This window comes from Apodemus sylvaticus, chromosome 23, assembly GCF_947179515.1.
Source record: "Apodemus sylvaticus chromosome 23, mApoSyl1.1, whole genome shotgun sequence".
NCBI classification, from domain to species: Eukaryota; Metazoa; Chordata; class Mammalia; order Rodentia; family Muridae; genus Apodemus; species Apodemus sylvaticus.
In genome coordinates, this window is record NC_067494.1 from 46600669 (window position 1) to 46613382 (window position 12714).

The 12714-nt window shown below is 45.9% G+C and overlaps 1 protein-coding gene across 1 annotated transcript; it reads left to right on the top strand.

The window, feature by feature from the left end:
• The first annotated feature begins 204 nt into the window (after positions 1-204).
• On the top strand, positions 205-1716 carry LOC127674048 (sperm motility kinase 2B-like). Its single transcript, XM_052169865.1, has one exon. It carries the CDS (start codon positions 205-207, stop codon positions 1714-1716), a length of 1512 nt encoding a protein of 503 aa, XP_052025825.1.
• Positions 1717-12714: the final 10998 nt, after the last annotated feature.

Genomic DNA, 12714 nt, shown 5'->3' on the forward strand with positions numbered 1-12714 from the left:
TGCAGCTAGGTTTTTTAAATTTGGATTTTCTTGGGTTCGTGTGGTTTTGTTTTTCTGGGTTTCTGTTCTTGTTGTCCTTTTGGTTGGGTTTTAATTTTCTGTTTTGCTTACTTTTTGTTATTTTAGTTTTCATCATAGCTTTCTTTCTTCCCTTTATTTCTGTTTATCTTTTTCTTAGGTAGCTTTTATATTTTGTCACCCCAAATGAGCTTTGAGAGTGAAGACGACTCAGAATTCCTCAGATCTGACAGCTTTTCTGACTCAGAGAGTTTCCACTCTCAGTATGTGGTTATAAAGACCATTGGCCAAGGAGGCTGCGCCAAGGTCAAACTGGCCCAGCACCGCCTCACAGGCACTCCTGTGGCCGTGAAAATGATTCTCAAGAGAGAACACTGGTGCCATCCTGTTGTGACGGAAGTAGAGATAATGATGAAGGTGAATCATCCCAACATCGTCTCTCTCTTCCAAGTTGTTGAGACTAATAAGAGAATATATCTCATTATGGAGTTGGCCAAGGGGAAATCACTCCACCAGTATATTCGAGAGGCTGGCCACCTGCAGGAGGATGAAGCACGAGCAATATTCCTACAAATGTTAAACGCCATGAACTACTGCCATAACCAGGGTGTAGTCCATAGGGACCTCAAACCCGATAACATCATGATAGACAGCAACGGTAGAGTGAAAATTATCGATTTTGGGCTCAGCACCCAGATGAAGCCAGGACAGCAGCTGAACTATCATTGTGGGACTTATCCATTTGCTGCTCCTGAGCTGCTCCTTGGCAGACTCTACGATGGTCGAAAGACCGATGTGTGGACCCTGGGAGTTGTCCTCTATTTTATGTTAACCGGAAGGATGCCATTTGATGCTCTCAACGTGCCACAGCTGCGAAGACAGGTTGTATCAGGGAAGTTTCCTGTCCCCGCCTGCCTGTCAAAAGAACTCCAGGACTTGTTAAGTCTGTTGATGACAGTTAACCCAACGCTTAGGCCGACGATCGCTGAAGTGATGATGCATCCCTGGCTTGCAGGATACTCCCAGGGGTTCCCACGTCCTTGTAAGGAACTCACCCCCATCAGGCCTGACCCAGCAATTATAAAAGCCATGAGACACCTTGGGTTCCAAGCACAAGAAATTAAAAATTCTTTATGTCAGAAAAAATACGACGAAGCCATGGCCTGTTACTGCTTCCTGAAAGAACAGGCTCTTCAAGAGTGGGACAGCCCAACCCGTGCTCAGCCCATGAATCCAATGATTACGCCTTTCCCGTCCCTTGATGATCCTGCATCTTTCCAACTTGGACTAAGGAGGAGAGAAAGCCAATCAACACTACTCTGGTCATCATCAACGAGTGAGTCATCTGTCTCTAGCCAGAAGGGTATGCCGAAGAGAGAGAGAAGAGTCAGTTGGCCGGGCGTTCTTCCCTGCAGGCCACTCCAGACAACACCCACAATGGGCCAAGCCCTCATACATTCTACAAGTGTCCCCTGCACTTTCTCAATGCGTTATGGAGCCAAGAACAGCAGCAGCGATAGCTCAGGAGACCACCCCAGCGCCTCAGCAAAGGAGAAGCCCGTCCCCAGCAGGGGCCGGCCCAGAGGCTTTAAGTGGTGGATGAGGAAGATCGGAAATGTCCTCCTGAGTCTTTGTTGTTGCATTCCAGCTCGAAGGGACTCTCACCTGGGGCAGAAGAGAGTCTTGCCCCAGAAATAAAACAGAGGAGGGTGTCCGGAAAATAAGCATCCCGCACGGCCCAGGTACGTTTCTATATTTGAATGCATCTATTTTACTCATGTCTGTGTCAACTGGCAGGTTAGCCTTCTGTGTATGCATATGGTACGATGCACGGGGAACCTAAGTGTAGACACTGGGATGAGGGTTAAATCGAACCTACCAACAGATGCAGCATGCCGGAAGGCGTCTCCCATGAGTATCCTGCACATTGAACTAGGAGACAACAGGAGGGTACTGACCATGCTAGGAAGAGGAAGTGGGAAAAGGAAGAGGAGGAGATGCTGAGGGAGGAGAGGGTGGGATGGGGCGGGAGCTAGGGGGAAGAGGTTCAGAGAGGAGGAGGCAGCTTGGGGAGCAGTGTGGAGCAGGGTAACCACAGCTGGAGAGATGCCCTGAGCACATGAGGTTCTCTGAGTCCCTCTCACATGTGTTGCTGCATTTTAGAAGATCACCAGAGGATGCCGGATGCTACCAGTCTACAGTCACGGTGCGGGAGAGGACCCAGGTGTCAACACGCGCCTCAGAATGGAGCCTTGTGGAAAACCATCATGTTCTGGGTCGGTCGTGCTTCACTCAGAGCCCCGAGTCCAGCCAGGAGGAAAGAAGCAAATTATGATATCCCAGGTGCCCAGAGGACAACTCAGAGGCATCACTCTTCAGAGCAGGGGCTGAAGGCACCCACTTTACATAGGAAAATTGGTCCTGTGGTGTTCAAAAGCCCCGGGAAGAATAAGTTCAGACCCTAAACCACTAAATCTCTATTCATTACAGTGTTTCATTTCACAATTTTTGATGAATAAATATGATATATTTTGTTAAACTTGCTTCCAAGTATTTAGTTTACAGGATTATATTTTTGATTTAATCCTTCGATTTTTTTTTTTTAGTTTATCCGTGTATATGGGCAGGTACCCAACTTGTTCATTTATCACAGATCACGTATCCCTGCTGTACTTTGTGAGTCTTAATGTTTTCGTTTGCATTTAGGTTTTTTCTACGTATAGGATGAGGAGGGCCTTGAGCCATGATGATCTCTTTTCATGTTACACGTGCCTTTTCCTTCGTTGTTGTTTCTGTTTCTGTTGTAGTTGTTATCATTGTCTCTGGACTCACTGTATTGGCTTAGAACCTCAAGAGCATGTTAAAGAGAGGCGTTCTAACCATGGTTATGGTTACAGAAGACCATGGCCAAAAGCAAACCTGGGATGGAAAGGGTTAACTCGGCCTCCACCTCCACCTCACAGTCTATCTTTTTTTTCTTTTTTTCCTTTTTTTTTTTTAAATTGAATATCATCTTCATTTACATTGCTGTGGTAAAACCTTTCCCAATTTCCCCCATCCCCAAAGGCCCCCAACCCCTCCTACCTCCCCCTGCCTCCAAGTATATGCCCCTCCACCTGACACACTTTCCCCTCCCTCCTTTGGTTTCCCTTTGTTGGGGCCTCTGTTGAGCCTTTACCTGACCAAGGACCATTCCTCCACTGATGCCCAACAAGGCCTTTCCTCTGCCACATTTTTTTGCTGAAACCCTGTGTGCCCCTTGGTTGATGGTTCAGTCCCTGGAAATCTTGGGGGCATCTGGGTGACTGAAATCATTGTTCTTCCCATGGGGCTGTAAACCCCTTCAGCTCCTCCAGACCACCCTCCAGCTCCTCCATTGGGGACCCCATGCCCAGTCCAATAGTTGGTTGTTAGCATCTGCCTCTGTATGTGTAAGGCTCCGGCAGGGCCCCTCCGGAGACAACCATGGCATGCTCCTTTTGGTATATACTTCTTGTCATCCATAGTAGTGTCAGGGTTTGTTGACTGTTTATAGGATGAATCCCCAGGTAGGGCAGTCTCTGGGTGGCCTTTACTTCAATCTCTGCTCTATACATTGTCTCCCTTATTGATCCTATGAGTATTTTGTTCCCTTTCTCAGAGGAGCCAAAGTACCCTTAAATTCTCCTTCTTGAGCTTCCTGTGGTCTGTGAATTGTAACTTGTTTATTTTGAGCTTTTGGGCTAACTTCTACTTATTAGTGAGTACATACCATGTGTGATCTTTTGTGATTGGGTTGCCTCTCAGGGTGACACTTTCTAGTTCCATCCATTTGCCTAAGAATTTCATAAGTTCATTGTTTTTAATAGCTGAATAGTACTCCATTGTGTATATATACCACAGTTTCTGTATCCATTCCTCTGTTGAGGGGCATCTGGGTTCTTTCCAGCTTCTGGCTATTATAAATAAGGTTGCTATGAACATAGTGGAGCATGTGTCCTTATTACATGTAGAAACATCTTCTGGGTATATGCCCAAGAGTGGTATAGCTGGGTCAGCAGGTAGTACTATGTCTAATTTTCTGAGGACTTGCCAAACTGATTTCCAGAGTGGTCTTACCAGCTTGCAATCCCACCAACAATGAAGAAGTGTTCCTTTTTCCTCACATCCTCTCCAGCATCTGCTGTCCCCTGAGTTTTTCATCTTAGCCATTCTGACTGGAGCAAGGTGGAATCTCAGTGTTGTTTTGATTTCCATTTCCCCGATAACTAAGGATGCTGAACATTTCTTTAGGTGCTTTAGGGCCATTCGAGTTTCCTCAGTTGAGAATTCCCTGTTTAGCTCTGTACCCCACTTTTTAATAGGGTTTTTTGACTCAGGAAGTCAAGGCAGGAACTTGAACAGGGCCGCAGATGCTGGTCTGCTCCAAAGGAGGAGTCAGGGAAGTGGGAAGGCCTCTGTGAACTCTGATAGAGAACACAGAAGAAGAAAAAGGGGCGGGGGGGGGGGGAGAAAAGGGCTGGAAAGAAAGGTTCCATGCCACAGAGATTGGGGGCTCTCGGGGCTGAAAAGTAGCTCAGGGGTAGAACACTGGCTAGCACTTGAAGGACCCTTGGCTGGGACCTCAGCACTAGGAGGCAGACGGACAGACAGACGGAAGGACGGACAGCTATTTACCATCATTTGAATATGTTATTTCTTTCTTTTAAAAAAAGATTTATTTATTATCATATGTAAGTACACTGTAGCTGTCTTCATACACACCAGAAGAGGGCGTCAGATCTTATTAAGAATGGTTGTGAGCCACCGTATGGTTGCTGAGATTTGAACTCAGGACCTTCAGAAGAGTAGTCAGTGCTCTTAACCGCTGAGCCATCTCTCCAGCCCCAAATACATTATTTTTAACAGGCATCTCCCCAACCGTTACATTTTTGAGAGCTGGAACACCAGCTACATTTCTGATGTCAATAGGAGGTGAGTCCAACCCGGTGTGGCCATTTTCTTTCTTATGTAAGCCTCTGCTCTCGCCTTCCTTTCCCAGACATTCTGAAATAGCTTTTTTTTAAAATTTCTAAACTAAAATTGCACACAGATCAGCTGCTTATCCGTCTAGCTTCTGTACTGAGTGCCATCCCCTCAGAAAAGCCAAAGCTCATCGCTTCAAATGAGCCTCCCTGCCCCCCATCTCTCAGGCCTGTCTCTTCTCGGCTGTACAGTCCCATCTCTCAGGCCCCCTTTTATTTTGTGTTTGAGGTATTGAGTTCCTGAGTAATTACTCTACCTTTTACTAGAACATCGTTTTTTACATAAAGGAGATGAACCTACGGTATTAAGTCTATCTGGTTCCTTCTCCATCCGTCAACGTTATACCATCTGCCCCTAGCCTTTTGCATGAAGCAAAACAACCTCCGACAATGTTAGATAAAAGTGCCGTGGCCCTGGAAGCAGCTTGGAGGAGTGCAGCAGAGAGCTTTTCTGAATTCCTACAAGGAAAAATGATGGCTACAGAGTCCCTTTGAATGCCTAGGGCCAGACATGGGTCTGCTTGAGCTCTCCAGCTCTGTCCATGGCTGCACTTGCTGTCAGGTACTGAACGTTAGGAAGCAGGAGGACCACAAAACCCAAGGAACACCGGCTAGACCCAACCCCACTGACACAGATATCTCATGGGAAACAGGCTGCTGGGAAAACTGGAGGCTGACGGAACCAGCTATGAGCAAATAGCCCAAGACCCTGTCACAGGAGAGTAAGTGCAGGGTGGTGACAGGGCATACGCACTGTGTCTATAAAAGTGTAGTGTGTTTAAAACAGTAAGGATTAAAGGGCAGACAGGACAAAAAAGGCATTAGCAAGAGCCAGGTGTGCTAGTGTGTGCATCATTACCCCCAGCTCCGGGAGGCTAGGATTATCATAAGTTGCAGGACAGCCAGGGTGGCATAGAGAGACCCTGTTGTCATGGGTATTTGCTACTTTGTAGGGTCTTTCTCCCACCCTTTCAACCCCCTAGCCATATTCCTGCCAGAGCTCGAGACAAATCACAGTCAGCTGCTGTGGACAGTCTGAGGCTGCCTCACATCTCACGCCTTGGATTAAAATGAAAACATATCCTTATAATAGTTCTGTGCTTGTGGGTTTGTTTTTTTTTTTTGTTTTTTTTTTTAAGAAACCAAAATTCCAAAATCAGCACTACACCCTGTCTCCAAAACAAAGTAAGCATTAGCAAGAAGTCACATCAATCATCACAAGAAACATAGGTGGTCTAAGTGGCTCAGTTGTAAGGCAGAAGTCATCAGATTAGACTAAAAGCATGAACCGTGTGTGCAGACTGCTGTCATATAACCACATTCAAAAAACCCTTGGAGTGCTGGGCAGTGGTGGCACATGCCTTTAATCCCAGCACTTGAGAGGAAGAGGCAGGTGGATTTCTTGAATTTGAGACCAGCCTCATCTACAGAGTGAGTTCCAGGACAGCCGGGGCTACACAGAGAAACCCTGTCTTGGAAAAAAAAAAAAAAAACTGGCACAGATGCCTGACAGTAGAAACCATGTCCATGGGGTTTCTGATGAAGTAGGCATGCTCTTATGAAGAAAGCATGTTCACATGAAGTAGGCATGTTCTCATGAAACAGGCATGTTCTCAATTAAGGCAGCAAATGCAACAAGTCACATGTTCATCATCTGTGAGTGAACTATGAACACAACTACCACCAAGAACAGTTTTTATAACCCTAAAGCAGGCCCTCCTCCCTTTCCTCACTGGCTCAGTAAGGACTCACCGCCTTGTGTGCCACCTGCATCTTAACTCTGTCTCTTATGTTTGTCTGTTTCTCAACACGACCACGTGAGGGTTCACCCCTGCATTTTACGTCCTATTCATTGAAAAACTTACCAAGTACATGACCTTGTCATGTCTGTAAGCCATTAGGTAAGGTTGGCTGTTAATAATTTTCTAATCTAAATTTAGTTTGGCTCAGGGTACCTGAGCTAGCAGGTGTAAGCAGGGGCGAGTGTTTTCCTATTCCCCTGAAGCTAGACCTGAAGTCACTAGCGAATGGCACTTTTGAAAATGGACCATCCCTTTTTTTCTTAAAATAAATGACTCAAGAGATGGGGCAAAGCCAGGAGACTGGACTGTGACTCATGTCCTGCAAATGCTGGGTAACCCTAGAGTGGGGAAAAATAGTTACAGCTAACAATACACCAGAGGAGATGAAATAGAACACAAAGACCCAATTAGTTCAAATATAGCAAATTGCTGAAAATGGAACCAAAAACAACAGGCACCATTGGCCTGGGCTAACCATTAAGAAACACACAAGCTGACAGTGGGACAGGGTAATGCCGGGTGCTGTTGCACTGTCCTGTCTGCGGGAAACACACTTTAAAGGAAAGCAAATGGATCCAGGTATGGAAATGCACACCTATAGTCCTAGCATCGAGGAGAGTGTGGGGGGAAGGTGTGCTGGCTAGTTTCCTGTCAACCTGACACGTGCTGGAGTCATCCGAAAGGAGGGAACTCCAATAAGAAAATGTCGCCATGAGATCCAGCACTAAGTCATCTTCTTAACTAGTCATTGACCCAGCCCATGATATGTGGCTCCATCTCTGGACAGGTGGTCCTGGGTTCTATAAGAAAGCAGGCTGAGCAAGCCATGGAGAGCAGGTCAGTAAGCAGCGCCCTCCATGGCCTCCGCATCAGCTCCTGCCTCCAGGATCCTGCGCTGCTTGACTTCCTGTCCTGACTTCTCCAAGTGATAAGCAGTCCTGTGGAACTCTAAGACAAACAAAATTTTTCTACACAAGCTGTGTTGGTATTTCCTCACAGCTATAGTAACCCTAACTAAGACAGAAGGTTATGAGTTCAAGTACACCCTCAGGTACACAGCAAGACATTCTGTTACAAATAAACTCCAAGATGAGTCTGGGGACTCAGGCTGGCAACCTCAACTACTTAGAGGTGAAGGCAGGAGAAGCACAGGTTCAAGACCTGCCTGGGATACAGAGCAACCAAGCGAGTCTGTGCGATTTAGTGAGTCCCGGCCCCTTCTCAAAATCAAAGAGATCTGGAGATGTAGCCCAGTGGTGGAGGCTTACTCTGCCTTCATTCTCCAGTGCCGAGAAGAGCCTGGGAGGAGGAAAGAGGGAGAGATGGGGATAGTTATGGACAAAATGTACCATGTTATCACTGACCGCCGGAAAGCTACGCATCCTTATCGTAATCAGAAAAGCAGAACTGCAGTGATATCGGAAAGAAGAAAGAAACCGGTGAAAGAGACACAACAATTCTAAATGCTTAGATAATGAATAAATAACCTGCAAAGCTATGATGTGAAATCTGATGGGATGTCAAGGGGAGAGAAATGCATTGTGGGTACTTAGCAGGACTGTGAAACACTAGTAACAGATGGACCAGGAAGAATATAGCCCAGGAGAAGACTCTCGAAGCCTGCGTGAACTCAGTGGCATTTTGGGTCCTTCTCCCCCAAGCCGTGGGCTCCCTATCCTTTTTAACCACACACGGAACATTCAGAAATATAGACTTTTTTTTACCATAAGTCTCGAGCACCTAAAAATCATTAGAATCAATCAATATGAATGATTCTGATGACATCGCTACAGAATGGAAGGAAATCACCACAGAAAGATCTTTGGTGGGGAGAACAAAAGAACTCAAATTTTAGAAGACAAATGATACAATTTTAAATGCAGGGGCCGAAGGAGAAAGGAATGCAATGTCAAAATACTATGAACAAATAATTGTACAAACTTGCATGGGCAAGCACCTGCTTACAAAAGGTCAGCTTGCAATTGTTCTATCTTATGGTGGGGCGAAATATCAGGCAGCAAGGAGAAGCCATTTTTAACTCTGAATTTTAATCTGACTTCTGCCTGTATCAACACAAATCCTTGCCAAGCCAGCATTATCCTGTCATTAAAGCCAGATGAAACTTAGAAATGTGAATGGGCAAGCCTGGGCTCAGTACCTGGCACCACGAACAGCATCCTGAAGCTCACGCTGCCACAGGGAGGCTGAAAACACATCAAAGAGGTGGTGACTTCTCATAGCCGTGTCCAAATAAACATAGTAAAGGGTCATCAAGGATGACCCAAAATGCCTTAGAGGTGAAAAAAATCACAATATTGCACTGGTAGAAATCTCAAAACGGTAAGTTCATGTGATGGTATTGAGCTGAAACCTGACACGGTGCAGTCTCTGAATTAAGGGCTGCTTTGGGCTGTCCTGGGTGCAGAGGCCCAGCTGTGGTTGGATTCCTGAAGCACAAGCAGCGGTGAGACATACATAGGAGGACACGCCCCAGACCCAAGAGCCAAGGCGTTCTCTGAGGAAAACGAGAGCGGAGGCTGTGGAGACCGGGATGGAGCAGCTCTGAGGAAGGAAAGGCTCGTCCTTCTTAGCTGGTTGGCTCCAGGAATGTGAGTGGCTCTTTGCGTTTCTATTTTGGCTTAGACTAGCGCTATTGCTTAAGATAAACTCCCTATCCACCACCCTCCAGTCTGTCACTCCATTTAGATCGTTTTTTGGAGATTTTTCTCTTATCAATGGCACGTCCATAAAGCACACAGAATAATCATGTACTATTTGTGCAATCACAAGTGTCCTGGTTAGTCTCGGGTCACCTTGACACACGAGAGTAACATGGAAAAGAGAAACCTCAACTGAGAAAACACCTCTATCAGACTGGCCTGTAGACTTCGTCTCCGGGACATTTTCTGGAGTGATGATTGATCTGAGACCGTCCAGCTCACTGTGAGTGGTGCTACCCCTGGGCAGGCGGCCCTGGTTAGGATAAGAAAGCAGGCCAAGCAAATCACGGGGAGTAGGCCAGCAAGCAGCATCCCTCCGTGACCTCCGTGGGCTCCGTGGGCTCCTGCCTCCGGGTTCCCTAAATAGACTGTGATCCAGGATTCGTAAGTCAAATAAACCCTCTCCTGCCCAAGTTGCTTTTGGTCATGGTATTTCACCAGAGCAAGAGAGCAAACTAGAACACACATGTATGTAACAAACACATATATGAAATAAAACACACCAGTGGGCCAGGAAGTCTATCCCCTCCCTGTCCCCACTGACACCTGCTTCTTAATTCAACTGAAAGCTTGTTTTGTTTTTTTTTCTTTCACCTTTTTTATGACCAGGATGCCTCAAGTACAGGCTGGTCCTTTCCTCAGGCTTCGCAAGAACCTTAAAATAAGCCTAGGAAGAAAAACAGGACGTTAAAGTAACTTTCTCTCTTCCCTGAAAGATTAAAAATTAAAAAAAAAAAAAAAAAAAACCCAACAACAACAAAAATCACACACACAGCCAGACAGAAACATATATTCCTGATTGGCCTAGTTTCTATTTCTCAACATTCTTTCAAGTCACTAGGCCCTTTGCTTCCTACCACGGGGATTTCAAAATAACTTTCAAATGGTTTTGTTTTATTATAGATTTGAAGTGAACATGCGATCAAGCCTCTTCTGATCGCTCAAGAGTTTTTATCTCAAATGTCCTGTGCATTTAAACTCTTACTGTTCAAATGTTCGATGTATTCATTTGTTATTTGGATTATGAAAAGTACTTATAAAGATTTTAAAATACAGCCAGGTGTAGCAATGCATGCCTTTGATCCCAGCACTTGGGAAGCAGAGGCAGGTAGATCTCTGTGAGTTTGAGGCCTGCCTACTTGGTCTACACAGTAATTTCCAAGTCAGAAAGAGGTACACAGCAAAACCCTGTCTTGGGAAAAAATATGATAATAAAGTACTAATACTCTTTTAGTTAAAAGTTGTAAAGGATATGTAAATTCCTTTAAATCACATGAACTTTAAAAGACAGCCAGTTAGGACATATTATTTATTGTTATTTTTCCTAATTAGAGACATTGTTATATTTCCTTAAAAAAAAACAAAACAATTTTGGTATCTCAGGGAACCGGCTGACATGTCCAAAGCCCCGTGTTCAATCACCAGCAAAATCAGGAGACATGAGACTTAAATGTCGTTCTCCTCACAGAGCTCCTGGGACAGTCCACAAATTATGAGCAATCAGCTTCCACCTTCACCACTTCCCCGGTATAAAGGAACCCAAGTCTGGCTTCTGTGTGCTCAGGGTTCTGCTGAAGAGGTAGACAACAGAACAGAAGAGAGGGCCACTCCACGGGGTGACCTTCCCAGCTGACTGAGTTAGGGTTGCTATGAAAAGATACCAGGATCACAGCAACTCTCATAAAAGGACAACAGTTAATTGGGGCTGTCTTATGGGTTCAGAGCTTCGGTCCATTATCATCATGCCAGGAAGCATGACAGCACCCAGGCAGCTCCTGCCGTGCAGGAGCTAAGAATTCTACATCTTATTCTGAAGGCCAAACAGGAGAAGATGACTGTCTTCCAGGCGGCTAGGAGAAGGGTCTCAAAACCCACCCTCACAGTGACACACTTCCTCCAAGAAGGCCTCACCTCCTAATAGTGTCACTCCCTGGGCCAATCATATTCAAATCACCACACTACCACAACCCGTATTCTGCCGGGGGCCAATTCCACAGGCACATTCATCTTCACTGAAGTTTTTAAGGGGAGAGCAACAGGGATGAGGTAAAGAGGGCAGATAATCTCATCTGAGTGACCTTTGTGCTGAGTCCGTGGTCTGAACAGAAAAGTCGCACTCTGCACTCATTTTCAGTAGCATTATGGTATCTGAGTGACGTCACCTCAAGACACTGTGGAAACTTGGACATATTGCTACTGGAGGACCCAGCTATACCACTCCTGGCCATATACCCAAGGAGATTCTCCTACATGTAATAAGAACACATGCTCCACTATGTTCGTAGCAGCCTTATTTATAATAGCCAGAAGCTGGAAAGAACCCAGATGTCCCTCAACGGAGGAATGGATACAGAAAATGTGGTATATATGCACAATGGAGTACTATTCAGCCATTAGAAACAATGAATTCATGAAATTCTTAGGCAAATGGACAGAACTAAAAAATATCCTGAGAGAGGTAACCCAATCACAAAAGAACACCATGGTATGCACTCACTGATAAGTGGATATTAGATCAGAAGCTTGGAATACCCACAATTCACAGACCACATGAAACTCAAGAAGGCGGCAGACCAAAGTGTGGATGCTTTGGTCCTTCTTAGAAGGGGGAACAAAATACCCTTGGGAGGAGATATAGAGACAAAGTGTGGAGCAGAGACTGAAGGAAAGGTCATCCAGAGACTGCCCCACCTGGGGATCCATCCCATATATAGTCTCAAAACCCAGACACTATTGTGGATGCCAACAAGTGCTAACTGACAGGAGCCTGATATTGCTGTCTCCTGAGAGGCTCTCCAGTACCAATATAGAGGTGGGTGCTCTCAGCCAACCGTTGGACTGAGCACAAGGTCCCCAATGGAGGAGCTAGAAAAAGGACCCAAATTGCTGAAGGAGCTTACAGCCCCATAGGAGGAACAACAATATGAACCAACCAGTACCCCCAGAGCTCCCAGAGACTAAACCACCAACCAAAGAGTACACATGGAGGGACCCATGGCTGCAGTTGCATATGTAGCAGAGGATGGCCTTGTTGGACATCAAAGGGAGAAAAGGTCCTTAGCCCTGAGAAGGCTTGATGTCCCAGTATAGGGGAATACCAGGACAGGGAAGGGGGAGTGGGTAGGTTGGTGAGCAGGGGGAGGGGGGATGGGATGGGGGGGTTTCGGAGGG